Source organism: Juglans microcarpa x Juglans regia, chromosome 3S (genome assembly GCF_004785595.1).
Source record: "Juglans microcarpa x Juglans regia isolate MS1-56 chromosome 3S, Jm3101_v1.0, whole genome shotgun sequence".
In the NCBI taxonomy this organism is placed as follows: Eukaryota; Viridiplantae; Streptophyta; class Magnoliopsida; order Fagales; family Juglandaceae; genus Juglans; species Juglans microcarpa x Juglans regia.
Window position 1 is genome coordinate 17,673,513 of NC_054599.1, and position 19,875 is coordinate 17,693,387.

The window sequence follows — 19,875 nt, forward strand, 5'->3', positions numbered from 1 at the left end:
CAAACTCCTTTACAAGGAAAAAGAATAATTGCAGAACGTAATGCATGATACAAAGTTATGACCTCAAAGCTCCTCATTTTGGATGAAATCCACCTTATCCAACACCTCACATCGTGATAGAGTACAATATACTGAAGAATGACAAAAAGGACAACAATTCCCAACCAGTTGCTGATCGGATAAACATCTACGTTGAAAAACAACAGCTCCAAAAACTTAAACTATTAGGAAGCGGATCAACAATAAATATCAAGCTCACAAATACTTGCACCTCATGTGTAAGTCCACCGAATAACAATGAACTACCATTGCAAGTCCAAAAAAGAAAAAATAAACAGTGTGGAGGTCAAAAAGACTTGAACCAAGGCATTTTTAGTTAAAAAAGGCTCCAATACCATCTTAGAAACACGATCCACACTTATCAAAAAAACAAAAAAAAGATCCCCAAAACACAAAGCTATTAGGAAGTGGACAAGCTCACAAAAATGAACACTGACAATCTACATAATAAGGAGAATGATTCAAATCCCAATATGTGTCGAAATACCTAGTTTGGAGGATAATGAATGCTTAAGTTGCTTCAGAAGTACATAGAAAAACATGTGACTGAAATGGCCACTGCAAGTATTGGCAAGTGCACAACTACCTCTTGAGGCTAGAGATGTTACCATATGAATGCCAAGTCCAACTTTTTCTCTTTTTTTTTTCCCACGGCGAGGGGGGGTTAAGAAGCAATTTTCATGTTTGCCACAAATGTTATAGCAAATATAAGGAAGCCATAATACAGTATCTCAAAGGAGAAGAAGAAAAGAAACACATCAATTTCAAATTCAACTGTAACTTACTTCGCAATTATGGAACAAATTTTGGCAGTAAGATCTCCCTTGAATTCCTGATCACTTACTTCCAGATATTCAATCAGCTCTTTTGTCAAAGGTTTTACATTGCTTTCATTTACTAGAAGATACACAAGTTCAAGGGCCCTTTTCCGAATTGAAGCATCTGAATCCTGAGAGAGGAAAGGTCAAATGAAAACATACACTAAAGACCACACCTTTTGTCAATAATAGTAAAAATGGGTCAAACAAGAAGGTGATGCATCAATTCCACCTAGAACCGTATGTAAGAAAATGTTGGAAACTGTCTAAAGACCATTCCAAACTCCTCATATGTGTGAATAAGTAAAAAATAATGCTAGAAATAATAATATTAGATACGTCAACAAGAGCAAAGGAAGAATATTGCATCATAGGTTCCTTGGACCACAACAGAATATACAGCCAGAATATCTTGGGAAAAAATACCGTATCAAAGGCTACTTTGTATATTTCAATCAACAAAAAAAAAAGGAAAATAGAAGACAAAAAAGAGAGACTTCTTGATTGCTTACCAAGCAACAGTTCTTTTAGCAACTTTTTTTATTGTTCGGTACAACATTAATTATTTCTTTGAAATACCTTTACACATTCCAAGATTGTTGCCCGATGTCTCTGCACTGCTTGATTATCTACTGTTATTGCCTTCATCAGCATGTTTAGGGCAACATATCTGAATAAACATGAATGTTAATTTTATAATATAGCTGATCAAACAGCAAACTGAGAAGGATAAGAACAGAGGGCTAAAGCAATTAAGGTATTAATCAAAGAAAATAATTACACTCAAGGGGCAATAACTATTAGGCCTGACGCGTAACAGAGTAAGACTTTAGTTTCAAACTTCCAAAAAGACACAAAAAGCACAAGAACATAAGTCAACAGAAATGTCAGTAAAAGGCCTTTTAAACTGGCAGTGAAGACCTTTTAGGTGGTTAAATATTTCTAATAGAGTATTCCCACATGCTCATGCAGTCAATTAGATCTTGGTGACTAGGTAAGAAGTTATTGAAGCTTAAAGAACAGATACATACTACCTTAATTTAGTTTCTAGCAGTTTCACTCTCTCTTGAGATAAATATAACTGCTGGACGCTTGTACATTGTCTTACAGAGCTGGTAATATGGATTCTTTTATTTGAGAAGGGTACTTGGGTAAAAAGAGAGGTGATTGTCTCCTCTGATACAAATTAATAGTCATCTACAAATATCGTGCTTCACACAGGCAGAGAGAATTAAGGATAGCAATTAATAGCATTGCTACGTTTTTCATCATGTATCAGTCAACTTTCGAACAAACATCCCACATCTTCCTTCTAGTTCATATGTGTATGAATAAACATGCAACTCCTAAGGCGGTCTCAGGTTAGGTGGGGCAAACAGCCTTCATTACACTGCCTACAACTATCATTTCATTAACCCCCAAAAAATATCATACCGGCATTCCTTGTTGCAACCTTGAATTATGATTTATATCACTTGGCTTTTATGAGAATAAAGGTTTATAGGAAAAGACGGCAACATATAGACAAACAATAGATCCCTCAACATATTTAGCAAGACACCACTAGGATCAAGTAATCCATACCATACTAAGAAAAAGATGCGTAATTTAGTGAAAAATAATTCAAGTAGGACCTGAAAAAATACATAATTGATATCGAAAGCATGCCCAGCTTAAAATAATTTATCAAAACCTGATATTGTTATCACGATTTGACAAGAATCTTCCCAAGATATTGATAGCAAGAACGCGTAAGCCACCATTATCTTCAATGCTCATGATAGTTTCAACACATTCATACAGAATAGCATTGCCAGCATTTTTATTGGATTCAGTTTTTGTTGCCACCTAGGAAGACAAAATATGGTATGTCAATCATAAAAGAAAGTATTATAAAGTTTGTCAGGTTGTGTCAAATCATGAAACTAGATAATGTCAAGAATTTTTTTATATGTAAAATTTATTGATAATAACAATAAGCATAGCCCAAGTACCAGAGAAACACCTAGTTAGAATTAGAAACCGATACAAAAATTAAAAACTAAAAATCATGGAGGTTTAGTTCATTAAAATCTATGGCGACTGCCCAAAAGAACAAAATTTTATATTAGAAAGTTTTGAGTTCATCCAATGACTTCACAATCTTTGAAACTTCTATCATTCATTTCCTTCCAGATACACCACAGTAGACAAATGGAGGTCATCTTCCATACAACTAAAATTTGTATACTTCCACTTAATCCTTTTTTTGATAAGTAAACAAGTATTATTAATATAAGAATGGGCACCAACTGCCAATTACAAAAGTCATTATGCCCTATCAACGTAGGCGCATTAGAAACTAAGAAATCATGAAGATTCATGCCATTAAAGTCTACAGCAATTGCCCAAGTACAAAGAGTCCTAAAAAAGAAAATTTTAAGCTCCGCCATAGATCTCTCTGTCTTCGAATGGCCGCTCATTGCGCTCCTGCCACAAGCACCACATGATACAAATCAGAATCATTTTCCAAACCGCTTTGATCTGTTGCACACCTCGAATGGAGGTCCAGCACGCCAACATTTCCACCACAGATTCTGGCATCACCCACGCTAGATCCATTCTTTTAAACACCACATGCCAGAGAGACCTAGCAACCTCACAATGTAAAAGTAGATGATTCACCGACTCACCCCCACTTTTACACATGCAGCACCAGTCTGTAATGATTATCCTCCTCTTTCTCAAATTATCCGTAGTGAGAATCTTGCCTAAGGAAGCTGTCATACAAAGAAAGAAGCTTTGGGTGGAGCCTTGTTCTTCCAAAGCCTTCTCCAAGGAAACTGTATCTCAGGTTCTTGTGTGAGAACCTTATAAAAGGAACAAACTGTGAATACCCCTCTCCCTGCAGGAGTCCACCACAAACCATCTTCATGCTGGATATTCAAACGACAAGAATACAATAGACTATACAAATCTACAAAACTCCACCTCCCAGCCTTGTGCCACCCGGATGAAATTGATATTCCAGTGTGTACTCCCACCCGAGATTCCCATAACCTCCGCCACTGTGGCATCTTTGTCACTTGCAAACAGGAAAAGTTAGGAAACAAATCTTGAAGAGCATTGTTGCCATGCCAAGCATCCTTCCAAAATCTGATCCTGGACCCCGTACCCAACTGAAACCGAGTATGATGATGGAAGGCCTCCCACCCTCTTCTTATATGTTTCCACAGCCCCACTCCATAGGTGCCTCTAACTTCTCTAGTACGCCAACCCTCTCCTAAACCACCATATTTGTTCTCGATCACTGCTTTCCATAAGGCTTCCGGTTCCTTAATATATCACCACAACCATTTTCCAAGTAACGCCCAATTAAACAACCTCAAATTTCTAATACCCAACCCTCTACTAGATAGGACGGCAAACCGTCTCCCACTTGACTAAATGAAATTTAAATTCCTCTCCTAAACCACCCCATAGAAAATTTCTCTATAACTTCTCAATTCTTCGGGCCACACTTGCCGGCATAGGGAATAAGGATAAGAAATAGGTAGGTAGATTAGAAAGTGTACTCTTGATCAACGTAATCCGACCCCCTTTCGACAAGTACATTATCTTCCAACTTGCCAATCTCCTCTCTATTTTTTAATCACCGTATTCCAAATTGAGCACGACCTCAAATTTATACCCAACAGGAGTCCCAGGTACGTCATAGGAAGAGCCGCTATCATACACCCCAATATCCCAGCCAACTCTCGAACATTCTGGACTCTCCCAATCAGCACCAACTCGGATTTATCATAGTTCACTTTTAAGCCAGAAACAACTTCAAAACAAAGAAGCAACGCCTTCACAGCACACAACTTATCTGGATTGGCATCACACATAATAAGCGTATCATCTGCAAACAACAAATAAGAAATAGTAGTAATACCTACTCGAGGATCCCACCTGAAAACCACTTACAAAACCATTAGCCAGCAAAGCCGAGATCATCCTGCTTAGTGCCTCTATAACAATAACAAAGAGTAGAGGAGATAACGGATCCCCTGGTCACAAACCACGAGAGCTCGGAAAATAATCCTCTAGGCTGCCATTTATCAACACAGAGAATCTTGCCGTGGAAATACACCAGCTGATCCAAGATCTCCACCTCTCCCCAAAACCACACCTACCCAGTAGATATAGAAGAAAATCCCAATTAACATGAGCATACGCCTTTTCCATATCTAACTTGCATATGATCCCTGAACTCCCAACCTTCAATCTACTGTCCAGGCATTCATTAGCAGTTAGAACCGCATCAAGAATCTATCTACCCTTTACAAATGCATTTTGAGGCTTAGATACAATCTTCCCCAACAACACACTTAACCGATTAGCAAGTACTTTAGAAATAATCTTGTAGACTCCATTCACTAAGCTAATAGGCCGATAATCCATAATCTCACTAGCCCCCACCTTTTTAGGTATTAATGCAAGGAAAGTGGTGTTAAATGCCCGGTTTGTATTCACAACCCATCTCAACTCATCTCATTACTATTCATCAACTTTAACTCGCAAATCTCACTACTGTTCACAATCCATCTCATTACTATTCACAACACATCTCAACTCATCTCAACTTATTTTCGAATCCAAACGATACCTAAGACTTTTCTCAAATATTCCAACCGAGTACAAATTCTGAAACACCTTCAAAAGATCTTCTTTTATCACCTCCCAACATTCTTAGAAAAATCCCATAGAGAAACCATCGGGTCCGGGAGCCTTATCTTTTACCATATTTCTTACTACATCATACACCTCTTCCTCCTCAAAAGCCCTCTCCAGCCTAGCTACATCCCCCGTCTCAATAGTGTCAAATACCAACACATCAAGAGTAGGCCTCCACCCCACCTACTCAGTAAGGAGCTTCTCAAAGAAATCAATAACATGATCTTTAATAACCTCCACTTCCCTGCACTCCACCCCCTCAATTTTCAGTACCTCAATGTCATTGTTTCTTCTATGCAAGTTTGCAATTCGATGGAAGAACTTCGTACTCCGATCCCCTTCCCTTAACCATAGTGCTCTTGACTTTTGTCGCCAAGACATTTCTTCTTGTAAAATAATCCTCTCAAGATCTGCGACCAACACAATTCATTGTGATTGCTCCCCATCAAAAAGTGGCCTCCCTTCTTAGAGTCTTTCTAATTCCTGAATTTCCATCCACTTGATATTTTTGTTCTCCCTTACGTTTCCAAAAGATTGTTTATTCTACTCCTTCAGGTCTCTTTTTAAGGCTTTCAGTTTGTTCGCAAAAATGAAACTAGGTGTACCATTGAATTGAAAAGAAATCCACTATTGTTTAACCCTCTCCACAAAACCTTCTGATTTCAACCACATATTCTCGAATTTAAAGTATCGTCTACCACTATGAATGCCTCCACAATCCAGCAAAATAGGCCAATGATCCAAATTTATGCGTACCGAACGCTTTTGCCAAACCACCGGAAAATGGCTTTCCCAATCAGGTGAAATTAAAAAGCAATCCAACGAGACCAAATCTGGTTATTTGACCATGTAGCTAGGCCCCCTGCGAGAGGAAGGTCTGCCAAATTCAAGTCAAATATACACTCTGAGAACTCCATGCTTGCAGGCCTCAATCTTCTTCTTCATAAGCTTTCACTTGGGAATCTCACAACATTAAAATCCCCCCCAATACACCATGGAAGATCCCACCAACTATGTACCCCTGCTAATTCATCCCACAATAATCTTCTGTCAACGTCTAGATTTGGTCCATATACACCTGCAAAAGCCCATAAGAAATCATCGGACACACTTTTAAAAGAGCACTCTATCATATATCTCCCTATATATTCCTCCACTTTCTCCATCACCCGCCTATCCCACATCACCACAATTCCTCCCGATGCCCCTATTGAGGCCAAGTATACCCAATCTAGATGAATACCGCTCCATAAACTTTGCACAATCTTCCTATTTATCATTTTCAACTTCATCTCCTGTAAACAAACAATGTCCGCTTTCCACTCACGAAGCAAGTTTCGAACCCAGTTGCGCTTATCTAGTCGTTAAGCCCACACACATTCCAAGACACAATCTTAGGCTTCAATTGGGAACAGCCAGCCCTTTCCCTTTTACCATACTCCTACTAGAGCTCCCCTCCGAATTCATTGACCACGCCAATTTTTTGAGCTCCCGAATTTTCTTCGAATCCCCCTTTCTTTTTTGTTGAAGTCCAGCTTCCATAGCAGTTAACAATGCTATGAACTGCTCTTCATACCCCTCACAATTAATCCCCACATAATGTTGGATCTCTTTCACCTTATTTATGACCCAATCTGAGGCTTGGTTTGGACAACAATAGTTTAATGGAATAGGAATCCCCCTCCTATTAATCTGATAATTCTGAAACTCTTCACCCACCGAAATCCCATCCAAGCCCACCTGATCGCAAGCCACAAGGAGAAAAAATTCATCCTCCACCAAATGCATAAGCACCTAATCGCAAGCCTCAAGGAGAAAAAACTCATCCTCTACCGAATGCATAAGGTCGACCGAATCATCATCCTCCTCAGCCAACTCGAAATCCTCATACAACTTGACAGACAAGTTTGCCAGAGCCAAACCCGCGTCTCCTCCAGTCATCGGCAATGTTTGAACTTCCTTCGAGGGAGAGAAACGCGATCCGAACTCCACCAACGCCTTTTGCGCACAGTACACCAGCAGACCATCATCGGCGACCTTCATCACCTCCGTCGGCGACGTCTATGCAACCTCCACCTGAGCCTCTGCCGGTGGCAAGCTTTCCAGCACAAAGCCGAGACTGTGTAACTCGACGGGACACACTGGGTTAAGGCTCACGAAGCAGCGTGAACCTGCCATGGGATGAGACAAGCTCGCCCCAATCTCAGGCCCATCACAATGGGCCCTGGGCTTAGACGGCCCAGCCCCATCACAGGGGCCCGAACTCGTCGACGCCTACTGTCTAGCCTTAGATCGATTAGGCCCACCCATATGACGCCATACAGCCCGACCCTTACCAAGCTTAATTTTCTGCTGGGCCTCCCTCTAGGCTTTTCTAAGCCCATCGCCCGTTGCCTTCTGTTTTCCTTTCAAGTCTCCCTTTTCATCCCTTACCTTAAACAGACCGACAACATCAAGTATTTCAGTCATATCCTTCTGCAGAAGCCGTAACTGCCCCTGCACCTCCAACAGCATCCTACGGACCTCCCATGCCTCCTAACATGACACAGAACTTCTGCCATGGGAGTGGTTCAAAGTATCGTACGGCTTCGACGGAGCTTCGAGACGCCCATGTCCCCTGACAGAGCCCCTCAGACCACCGTCACCTTTCCTCGCCACTTTCGGCATCGACAGCGCCTCCTTATACGACTGTGATTGGTGTCTCATCACCCCCTTAACAACACTTGACTGACCTCCACCAGGAGACTCCTTTCTCACCTCTAACAACACCTCCCGCATCTTCCTCCACCCCCAACCATTCTCACCTTCTGGAATGCATAAGACATTCCTTCTCCCCCCTGGTTGTACTCGGCAACCTCAAGATACCTCCCTCTACGATTTGAGCATCGCTGAGCAATAAGACTACAATATTCTTCTCTAGTCGCTGAAAACACCTCCTTTCTTCCTCCTTTCATGCTCTCCTCTAACACCTTCCCAAGCCAGTAGAACCGCATGTTCTGTCTTCCAGTTTCTTTCAGTAACTCGTAGCAGTCCACCCCCAGCCTTTGACAAAATAAAACATTTGGATTCAATCACCACCTCTACAGGACAACCCATCTTAATCTCCACAATAACTCAAAATCCAGCAATCATAGCACCATCAACGAGAAGAACGTTACAGGACGCAGCGCGAAAAAGAAAAGAGTTCATGTGTTAATTTTTTTTCCACTTAATCCTCTCCAAGCAGCAAGGAGATATACTACCTTTCGTGGCATTACCCCTGCTAAACCAACTCTAGTAAAGAAATTATACCGTATGGCATTGGCAACCTCACAATGAAGTAGAATATGATCTACAATTTCCCCTCCCTTTCTGCACATAAAGGATCAATCCTTTACAATAATCTGGCGTTTTCTTAAGTTATCCATGCTGAGAATCTTCCTAAAGAAGCTGATAATGAATCACAACAAAGGGATCTTTCCAATAATATGACTGGACTTAAAACAAACGATTTAGAGATAAGTACACTGTACACCTTTATAAAAGCAAGCAGAATTTGTGTAAGGTAGCCAATAGTGCAAGTGTTTCAAAGACATACTATGTGCCCTAGTTCTGTGAATTTTCATCAAATATTAATAATCATTTTCATCAAATACCAATAAATCAGCATACACAATACAAGTGACATAAGCTTATAATCTTAAAGATTTTTTGTGAGTACTTAAAAAGCTTAAAGATAACTTAATGAAAACATTAAAGAAATGTTTTTTATGGTATATATAACTTATGCATTTGTACAACATTTAATTTGTGGCTCAACCCTCCATCTAGGGGTGTAAGTGATTTGGTCCGGATCGGAAAAATCTACTTGACCGATAAGGGGTTTGGTCGGTTTCAGTCCTTATCCTTTGTAAAAATTAGTAATTGGTCCAGTCCCAGATGTGGTTTTATTGAACCGGACCGAAACCGACCGAATCGCTTACATATAAAATTTTTATATTTTTTATATATATAGTATATTATTTTATATAGTAGTTGTATAAGTTAATTATGTAATTTTCATTTAATCTATCACCTTTGACCATATAAAATGTAAAATAATATATGCTATCAATTAACTAATATATCATATGATAATATACATTATTATATGTAGAAACATGGTCTACTATTTACACCTAATTAAAGTAATTAGGTAATTTTTTTTAAGATACCTAAGTTGCAAGTAAGCATGAATAATCTATAGACAATGAAATTATTTAATATTCATTAAGCATATATAAAATGTTAAGAGTTTTAATATAGGCCATTATGAATACTAAAATACTAAGTTTGTAACTATTAACACCATAAATATAATTATAATTAATTATTTTTTAATGAGTTAGTTACATAATCCACATTAAATGGTTCACTTTTTTTTCTTTTTTTTTTTTTTATAAGTAAAAGCAAGTTATTAAGGCATTAAATGGTTCGCTTAATTTTAATTTTACTAATTTAATTAATTTTTTGTATTAATTTATCTTCCAAAAAAAGAAAAGAGGAAAAAATGTTCATGGACCAAATCAGACCGATTGGTCCGACCGGACCGATAGCTAATGGTCCGGTCTAGTCCCTAGGGGTAATCGGTCCGGCAAAAAGGGTGGACCGAAATTTTGGTCCATGACCCACCTGGACCGGACCCATTTCACGGAGAGAAGATACTATTTGGTCCAAAGACCATAGGATAAAAAGTCATATTAGACTTCACGAATACATTTTCCATGGTATTATATAACCTCAGGCATAATTTATGCCAACTGTCTTTTAGAATCTCCACTTCCAAAGAACCTCTATGCACAACAAACCATTAGAGAGAGAGAGAGAGAGAGAGAGAGATGATGATGATAAGTTAGGATATCTCCAATTTCTCTACACAGTAAAATCCTCTTAATCCCACTTTTCTTAGGATCCATTTATGCTAAAGATCTGCTTGATATTCTACCATTCTCCCATCAATGACAATACATCAACAAGACCAGAATAGAAACTGTCAAAAATGGATATTGAGAGACAAACAGATATGAATCCACATTCAAGCCATTTCGTAAATTTCCTTTCGGTAAAGGACCTAGCTCTCATTCCTTAATTTCACGATGATCAAAAATCACAACCATTAGAAGCCTCTCAGAAAATAAAAACAAAAATACAAACATTAGAAGCCCTCCTCTCCTTCTCACCCCCTCAAAATCTCTGAAAACATTACAGTCGAAGTATTCAAACAAAGGTCACACATTTCAAAGACTGCTGAGATAAAGACATCACCATTGACCACCACTAAATTCTACCTGTTTCAAATCATGATTAACCACTCATCACACATCTGAATCCAGAAAAAACCACAACATTTTTACTTATTTCACTAAGATTCTCTAATTTGGCTTCCAATGACGGCTCAGTCTGCTTTCTTCTAATAACTTAAGAACAACATCCACCCCCCCCCCCCCCCCCCCGGCGGGGGGAGGATGGGAGCGCTTTCTTTTTAATGTTCAAAGTCAATGCAAGAGTTTAGTACTTCATCCTCTATATAGCATATACCACCCATAGAACACCAACTTATAAGTGGATAAGATCCTCTAAATTTAACGGGTTAATCTACAGGGTGGACTTTGCTAAATTCCAATTATTGCTTTCAAATTTAATGGTAGAGCTTTGCCAAATCAGCAACTATCACATTAAAATCCAAACGACTATCATCTTAATATGTACAATGTTTAGAATATTTTTACTTATAAAAAAAAAAAAACAATGTTTAGAATATTGAACTTGAATTTTAAAGTGATAAGACGTTATTTGAAAAAAATATATACATCATATTTAAAAGAAGGGGGCTGCTAGAGACACAAATGAATCCCAAAGGATTTTCCACACACTAATGTGGCACACTATCAGTAATGCAACGTCTCCTCCCCCCTCCTTTTTTTTTCGTTCTCCCTCTCCTGTGCCTCTCCCCTATCCTCCTCCCCCTTTCCCTCTCTTTCTCCGCCCTCCCTGTGCCCACCATGATGGTCGAGGACCACCTCAAGGACGGCAGATGCCACCGGCATGGGAGCTCACGACCACCCCTCAACCAAGCAAAGGTTTCGGCTTAGACTGGGATGCGCCTTTCACTTTTCACGACGACACCATCTTTACTTTATTAGACTGCTCAATCTCTTCCTCCCCAATATATACATTGGATGGCCTATATGCTAATGGAAACAAATCCAAAGTCCCTCGCTGCGATAACAAGGGTACACCCATTTGCAGTGTTTTGTACTCTTGCAGGCCTATTATTACCATTAATCTCCCAATCTCTACTTGCTGCATTTACACTCCGGTGGATCTTGGGCCGGCATTTGAAATGGATTTGAAGAAGTTGCAGTGCACTTCAAATTCTGGGTTTTTCCGGCGGCTTCTGCCTGCCCGGGGAGGGCGGAGAAAGAGAGGGAAAGGGGGAGGAGGGGAGGGGAGAGGCACGGGAGGGGGAGAAAGAAGAAAGAAAAAAAAGGGGGGAGGGGGGGGGAGACGTAGCACACTCAGTGTGCCACATCAGTGTGTGGGATCCCTTTGTGTCTATAGTGTTTTCCTCAAAAGAAATGGTTAGGATTTGGCCAAATCCACAGGGCAGATCACCTTAAAAAATCTAGATGAGCTTAATCCCTAATAAACCACACTGATGTACATGGTCAGCAATAATGCAAAGTGGCAATTCTGAATAATCAAAAAATCATGACTCATATAACAAATAATGATAGCATGAAAATAACATTTGTGGGATAACATACCTGTGCAAGTATGTCATTCATCAAGTCACTGGCATCCGCATCTCCTTGGCCCAACACACGCAAAAGTCTAACCAATCTGATATGAAGGAAAGGATCCGTGATGCCAGCAATATCATACTCAGGTGCATATGGGCTGTTCACAACATCCTTTAGAGTTCTGACCAAACCCTCTGTGCATTTCTATAACAATAGTATATACAATTCTTGTTACAATTTAGGGGGAAGAATTATCTGAATCAGAGCTGAGCATTATAGTTCAGTTTTTTTCTCATAAAAATTTACCAAAAAATAATAGTGTCATTTCTACAATACACAAAGCCAATGCACAGTATTAGTTTTACATGTAGCACCTCGAGCATTAAATTGGAGTGATGTTCGATGAACAACAAGATCAGGCCATAAAGAAAACGAAATGTGTAGAAGACAGCATGGATTCTCAACTGATGCGTCATTCGTCAATCTAGAACACATCTCCTATAATCCGGATTGAGGATAATGATACATGAAATTTAACCCAAGATCCCATCAGCATCTAGGATATTTGAAATGGACTTCTTGTGTATTTTCTTTTTCAAGCAGACACGTACTTCATCATGGATCACCCAACAAGAACAAAAAAACAGCAGCTTCATAATATACTTAGTGAGAAAAAAAATTGTCACACAACAACATTAAAACCATATACCACACAGAATGTCTGTAGCCAATTAAGAATAATAGGAAACATATTGATTGGGGTCAAGGTCAAGTTACCTTTCTGAAATGTTCAAGGGCTTCTGGACTAACTTTACATAGATCTGTACAAAGTTGAACTCCTGTTATTAAAACTCCATGATGTTTTTCTTTAAGTAAGGCAGCAGCAGGATTTATGAAATTTTCCGCCAGGTCTGGTACTTTCTTTATAATCCTTATAGCACACAAAGCTGCCTATATACAACATTGAGTATAGTCAACTTTCAAGAAAGAAAGACTAAAGGGAAACCCTTTAACCAATAATATCAGACTACAGAAATTAGACAAGACAATATTCCAGTATAAATGTTTGTCAACACTCCATACATCAAATTACAACACTTCAAATTAGTTTCTTAACAACCAAAAAACCCCTAGAAAACCACGGTAGGTCGAACATGTCTAAATTGACATGTCAGTAAAGATTCCAACTAGAGACCACCAGCAAGCATTATAAGGAAGAAGTCAGCCAAAAGAAGTTCAAAAAATGAACTATTTTAATGTAATAATTTCACAACATAAATATGAGAACCGGATTTGTTTCAAGGTGAATATTAAGGACTAAAATAAGTTTAACAGATTTGGCACATAAATTTCCTTTCCTTGTAGGAATAACTAGGGATGATTAAGGTCCCACCAGTGGAAAAAAAAAGGCAGGACTGCCTCAAGTTACTAAAACAAAAAAGAGTAATAATACACATTAGAAAATGAATTTTCTTTTCTTTTCTTTTTCTTCTGTTCCAAAATGATTACAAGCTAAAAAAATTCTTTCTCAAATATTCTTTAGTGAGATATGTGGAAGGAAGGAGGTCTAGAATTAAGAAAATTTGCAAACAGATAGAAATCAGGGCAGATAAGTTTGGCAGAGCTAACATCCCAATCTGCACAAAAGACTCACTTTTTTCCGAGTATTCGGATCTCGAAATTGCAACAATCTTTCTACTTCTGGTGCAAGATCACGGGCCATCTCTGCTGAACAAATATTTCCCAAAGCGCAAAGAGCAAGTCCCACAATATACTGATTTGCATGATTGAGATCTCTGTGCAGAGGTTAAGAATGCAACATAGCGTAGATATTATTCCCATTTTTGTTTTCTTAGAAGACTGCCAAACCAATGAAACATTCACTAAAAATAAACTTAAAAGTGCCAACAACAGGAACAAACACTAAAATAACAGGCAAGTTCAGGACAATGATAAAGCAGAGAAAAAATACTGGGATTTACATGGAAAAATGATTTATCCAAAAGAAAAAGATATAGTAGAAACAAATAGGATACTGTTTTAGTGAGTTTGTGACCAACATGAGGACTTCTTGTCTTTCATCAAGAAGCAACATGAGGCCAAGATACCCAATTCTCTTCTCAGGAAATTCAGCAGATGCAATCAACTTCAGGCATTCCATTTGACCAAAATGTGTGGGGTAGCCAAGCATGTGTATGAACATGAGCTTTGCAATGTTACGGTGCCTATAATCTGGATCATTTTCATTAATTGAGGCACGAATAGCAGCGCACTCTTTTCTAACAACTGCACGTTCCTCTGCTGCAGTTTTGCAGGCACGTATAGCCCGAATCATGTCCCTGCATTGAAATACGTATATACCACAAAACAAAATTCAAAATGTTAAAAAAAATAGTTAGGTCTATGAAAAATCGTCTTTGGAAGAAAATATAAAATAAAAGTAATTCTACTCACCATCCCTTTCACCACCATCCCATGATGTGGTATTAAATTATTGGAAACTATTCCACTCGTGGGCCAATCATTTAATGTCACATCAAGGGATGCTGAGAGGATGATTATGAAAAGGATGACAAATATAATTCTTCTAAAAATAATGTTACTTGGTAGTATATAATCAAACTCACTTATCAAAAAAAATATATATATAATCAAACTGAATAAAGTGCTTAAAAAATTTTAAAACAGAACAAAGCGAAAAATAAATAAACAGATACGGCCTTTTATCTCGGCAACTAATTTTGAAATATCATTATTCATACCAAAAGATGAAAGTTTTTTTTTTTTTTTATGAGTAAAAATATTATATATATATATATATCAAAATGAGTAACCAAGTACACTAAATGTATACAAGAAAACACCTTGCCCATCATAGAAAGCCCCTAATGACCCAAAAAACTCGTGAAAAACAACCCAAAATACACCAAGCCCGTCCCCAACCCCTTGTTTCCCGTAAAACTAAAAACTCTACCCGAAAACCCCACCCCAACCCCTTGTTTCCCGTCTTCACAATGTCCTCCCTTTAGACTTCCCTCTAGTTGAGCTACCACCCTTAACGTCGTAGTTGATTGTCTAAGAAAGACGTTGTAACTCCCTGCTTTTCTCGAAACTTGATTTGGTTTCAAGCGCGTGGCTTGCCTCAATCACAGTGATTAGTTTTTTAAATTGGTCTTCACATCCTCCATATGAAATTCCCACGAACTGCTGAATCTCATTAACTTTAAGCAGAATTCAATCCGCTATTGGAGGAAGAGAGACTAAGGGAACAACATTATCCCCAGACATAGTATCCAGTTGCACTCCCGACTCTAGACATTCCTTTACACAAGGCACCAATGCCAAACCCATACTCAAATCTCGTACCTCCTCAACAACTCTATTGGTTCTCTCCAACGGTATGACATCAAGTCCCTTCACCTCTGGTGACCCTTTATGTGCAACTTCAGCGGATCTTACATCTCCTTCAGATCTCGGCAATACACCATTTTCCTTCAATTCCGACGAGGGAGCCATAGTTTCTTCAGGTACCAAGGGTGTAATACCGACTATTGGTCTATCTTGTGTTACCTGAGGCAAATGGCATTCCATTACTGATGTCTCTACGCCGATACCCGACGTAGAACCCACTCCAAGAGATGAAAGTTCCCAATGTCTAGTTCATTATCTTGCTAAACAAGCATCATCATTTTTTATTTTTTTTTATAAGTAATAAGTAGTTGTATTGATAAAGATAGGCATAGCCCAAGTACACCGGAGGTATACATATGAACATACCAAATTAAGAACTAGAAACTGTTACAAGAAAGTTTTGGAAGGTGAGACCATTTAACTCTAAAGCAATGGCCCACATAAATAAAGTCTTCCAAAAAAAAAATCCTAAAATCCTAAACAAGCATCATCAATGAACCTTAGTTCTTTTATAAGCCAATCTTAACCCGCCATGTAGATCTATTCTTTGAGTAATACCTATTCGTGGACCTAAGAAAGAAACGGCCACTCATTTCCACTGCCTTATGCATTTACGAGAAACTATCACTCAAAATGACCACAGTAGTTGAACTACCTAAAGAGATGCATTAGACTGCAAAGAGTATCAATCTTGGAGACTACTAGACTCAAATCATCTATTCCTGATATGGGTGAAATTTTATGAACCAACCTCAAAGGCTATCCTTAATTTAAACTTCAACAAGTGCAATGCCCATTTCGACTCCAACTTAATCCATCATCTAGATTGTTTTGCTACCTTACACAGCCGAAATATGGCTAATTTATACTAACAAAGGCAGAAAGGCATTGGAGGTGATATCACCACTTTTGGTCCATTTTATAAGCAAGATTAAACACCGTAAAAATATGAACGAAGGATGGAAAAAAAGTGGTTTCTTACACATTTCATCAGAAAGGGGAACACTACAATGAATTAACTAGGCCACTTCATTCTTGTCATAAACTAAAACCAGAACTTTAAGGGTATGTTTAATTCAGGAAGATTTTGTGAATTTATGAGAACTATTTTAGATGTATTACTCATTGGGTTTTGTGAAAGTAGATAAGAAATTTTTAATAAATTTTTTTTAAAATATGTTCTGTATTGGGGTTTGTAAAAGTTGATCGGTAGAGCTGAAAATTTTTGTTTGAAAATCATTTTTAAGGGTAATTTTTGTTTTGGTTTTTGTAAAAGTTAAATTCTTTTACTGCTCAAAAAAAAGATTTTTTTTACTTTTCGCTGAAATCTAGGAAAATAATTGGAAGAAAGTTGAAGAGAATGAAAGATGTTTGGATTGAAGTTGAAAAGTTTTTTGAAAATTTAGGGTTAACCAAATATGGCTTAAAATTGTAGAAACTTTTCCTTTTTATCGAAGTTGGTATTATCTCACCCATTTTAAGACATTGTAACACATTGAACTGAATATGAGAATGGGGTGAATGTCATCTCACATTTTATGTCTCCAAGTGAATTTTTTTTATTTTGTTTCTACGCTAGATTTTAATCTAAAACCATTCCCAATCCCTCCCCATATGTTTACCACTTAATCCAAAGCTCAAGGGTGCATCCATGGTAACCGAATGCATATAAATACATATATACATAGGGATAACAGCTTCTTTTTTACAGTACTTCGGTGGTTTCTTTCTTTTCCATGGGTAGGGAGAGAATGGTTTCAACTTATATTCCTCTTGTGGGGGAAGGGGGAGAATGGCTTCTCTTTACATTCCTCTAAAGGCTTCTTTCTTATCTAGGGAAGGGGGCAAAGGGAGAATGGCTTCCCTTTCTATATATACAAACAACCTAAGGAGCCACCAGATCATTGTAAGAGATTGGTGTTGTGTGTGCAAAAGGAACGAGGAGACTGTTGACTACCAACTTCTATACGCAGAGATAGCCAAAACACTATAAAATTGATTTCTTTGATAGGGTGGGATTAGCATGGGTGATGCCTAGAAGAGTCGTTGATTTATTGGCAAGTTAGAGTGGCTTACATGGCAATCCACAAAATGCAATAATTTGGAAGATCACCCCCATTTGTTTATTGTGGTGCCTTTGGAGGGAAATAAATGATAAAAGCTTCAAAGACCGCAAGTGGACAACAGATGAAGTTAGAGTCTTCTTCTTCAACAAATTATTTCAATGGTCAATTGTGATATTTTTAATGGACTAAGTGTCCATGAGTTTCTTGTGTCGAATATCAATCAAGCATAGGTGTCTCTCTTGTATACGTGTGCATGGGCCATGCCTAGTATGTTCATCAATAAAATCCTTCATTACTTATCCAAAAAAATAAAAAATAGAAACAGGAAGTCTTTATCCACTTAATAACATGACTATTTTCTTTACTCTTTGAACATAGGGGGCAACCTATATATACTTGTGTGGACCTGTATGTGTGTGTGTGTGTGTGTTTACAGTAGGTAAGTAAAATCGCAACCATGAGCTTGGGCTTAAGTGGAAAACATGTGGGGAGAGGTTGGGACGGTTCTAAGTTAAGATCTAGTCAAAAAAAGCATTCACTTTGAAGTGTCTACATTGAGTGTATGACTCTGAAAAGCTGCTTCCCATGTCAAATCCATCTCACTTCAAGCTGTAATGTAGATAAACAAGAACTAGCATTTAAAATAAACTAAGACGAATTCTATCATGATATGATCCAAGTTTCAGAATATATGGTGCTAAAGTTCCACTATAATTTTTTTTTTTTATACAAGGGGTTGGGGGTTTTGAACCAAGGTTTTCCATTTGGAGAACCAGGTCACATGCCATCAGGCCATCAGGCTCTTGGCTAAGTTCCACTATAAATTAGTCCGAAAACATACTTTAGAAGCCTCTCCAGGATTATCAGGCCTTTTCAAATGCTAGAGCATCAACTTTTTTGGAATTGATTACATCTATGACCCCAATTAGCAGTGCAAACTGTTTCCTATTGGCACTGATTCTCCTGGTAAACCTCTGAACCACCTTTGGGGGCACCACTTTTTCTACATTTGCCATATGCTAAACTAAGAGAATCATTGCCCCAGCAAGATTCAAGGCGTTCTTCATAAGTTTATTGTTCCATACAAATGAGATAGAGCAACATCAGGATCGCATATCAAATACTGCATGCCCGTTCTGAAGTACGTGTACCACGAAGGCACATTTAAACATATGCTTCAACAATTCCCACTAAAGCCGACACTGCCGGGCCCATTTTATCGTGTCACAAAATGAAATCTAAAACATTTCACTGATGCAAGCTCGAATGTTCCACACATTCAGTATCAATCCCAGGGTTAAAGGTATCCAAGAGCAAGTAACTCCAACTATTAAAACAACCACATAATAAAGAGAAAGGCATGCACTACAATTGTCAACCATAATCATCTTGAATTATGCGAAATAAGTAGCGGCAGCAACGATTCTGATTCAATCTTAATTAGCGCAATCAATATGAACCAAAATTAACATATCTCTTCTGCTTTAAGGGGGAAAAAACAAAAAGAGAGAAGGGATTCATGACTGATCAAAATAAAGTGGAAAAAGTACGATTTAGAGCTAACCTCAGGCGCGTTTCGGAAGAGAAGGGATTCATAATTGGGTCCGGAGGTGAGGTTCCGGTAAAGCTCAATCAGATCCAGGACGAAATCCCAAGATGGTCCCCGATCAACCACCAGTGGTATCGAATTCGAACTCCCCGAGATCCGAAAAGGTACAATCAGAGGGATCAGAGAGAGAGAGAGAGAGAGAGAGAAGCGAGATTTGGATCTCAGAGTATATATGAGTCTGTGTCGAGGGACTTAACTGAGGTGACGTTGAGTGCTTCTTTGTCGCTGTGGATTAAAAAAATGAAAACTACGCTAACAAGTTGCGAGGGAATGAATGGCTTTAAAGCGTGTGCTTACGCGAGGGAGTGGCCTTATTAATAAATTAGCATTATTTATTTAACAAAGGCTTTGGAGACAGATTTTCATCCATGAACCGCTTTTACACGGGATGCTAAAATATAGTACCATTATTTACCTAGTGATCTTCTAAATATATAATTATCAAAAAGTAA

At 38.3% G+C, this 19,875-nt stretch overlaps 1 protein-coding gene and 1 long non-coding RNA gene across 3 annotated transcripts in view; one reads left to right on the top strand and one right to left on the bottom strand.

The window, feature by feature from the left end:
• Positions 1 to 19,676, bottom strand: part of LOC121257262 (AP-1 complex subunit gamma-2-like) — a 38,237-nt gene extending 18,561 nt beyond the window's left edge. Inside the window, exons 1-8 of one of the 2 annotated variants that reach the window (XM_041158209.1) lie at positions 19,379 to 19,676; positions 14,374 to 14,676; positions 13,992 to 14,133; positions 13,115 to 13,288; positions 12,362 to 12,541; positions 2,572 to 2,726; positions 1,458 to 1,548; positions 846 to 1,009 (exon numbers count right to left, since the gene is read on the bottom strand). In XM_041158209.1, coding sequence (XP_041014143.1) covers positions 846 to 1,009; positions 1,458 to 1,548; positions 2,572 to 2,726; positions 12,362 to 12,541; positions 13,115 to 13,288; positions 13,992 to 14,133; positions 14,374 to 14,676; positions 19,379 to 19,410 — 1,241 coding nt within the window. In that variant the 5' untranslated portion in view covers positions 19,411 to 19,676. The remainder of the gene's footprint in view (positions 1 to 845; positions 1,010 to 1,457; positions 1,549 to 2,571; positions 2,727 to 12,361; positions 12,542 to 13,114; positions 13,289 to 13,991; positions 14,134 to 14,373; positions 14,677 to 19,378) is intronic. The other variant, XM_041158208.1, reaches the window with a different exon arrangement.
• The window catches only part of LOC121257267, a 73,386-nt gene that overhangs the window by 9,668 nt on the left and 43,843 nt on the right, over positions 1 to 19,875 (top strand). The gene's annotated exons all lie outside the window — the stretch shown is intronic.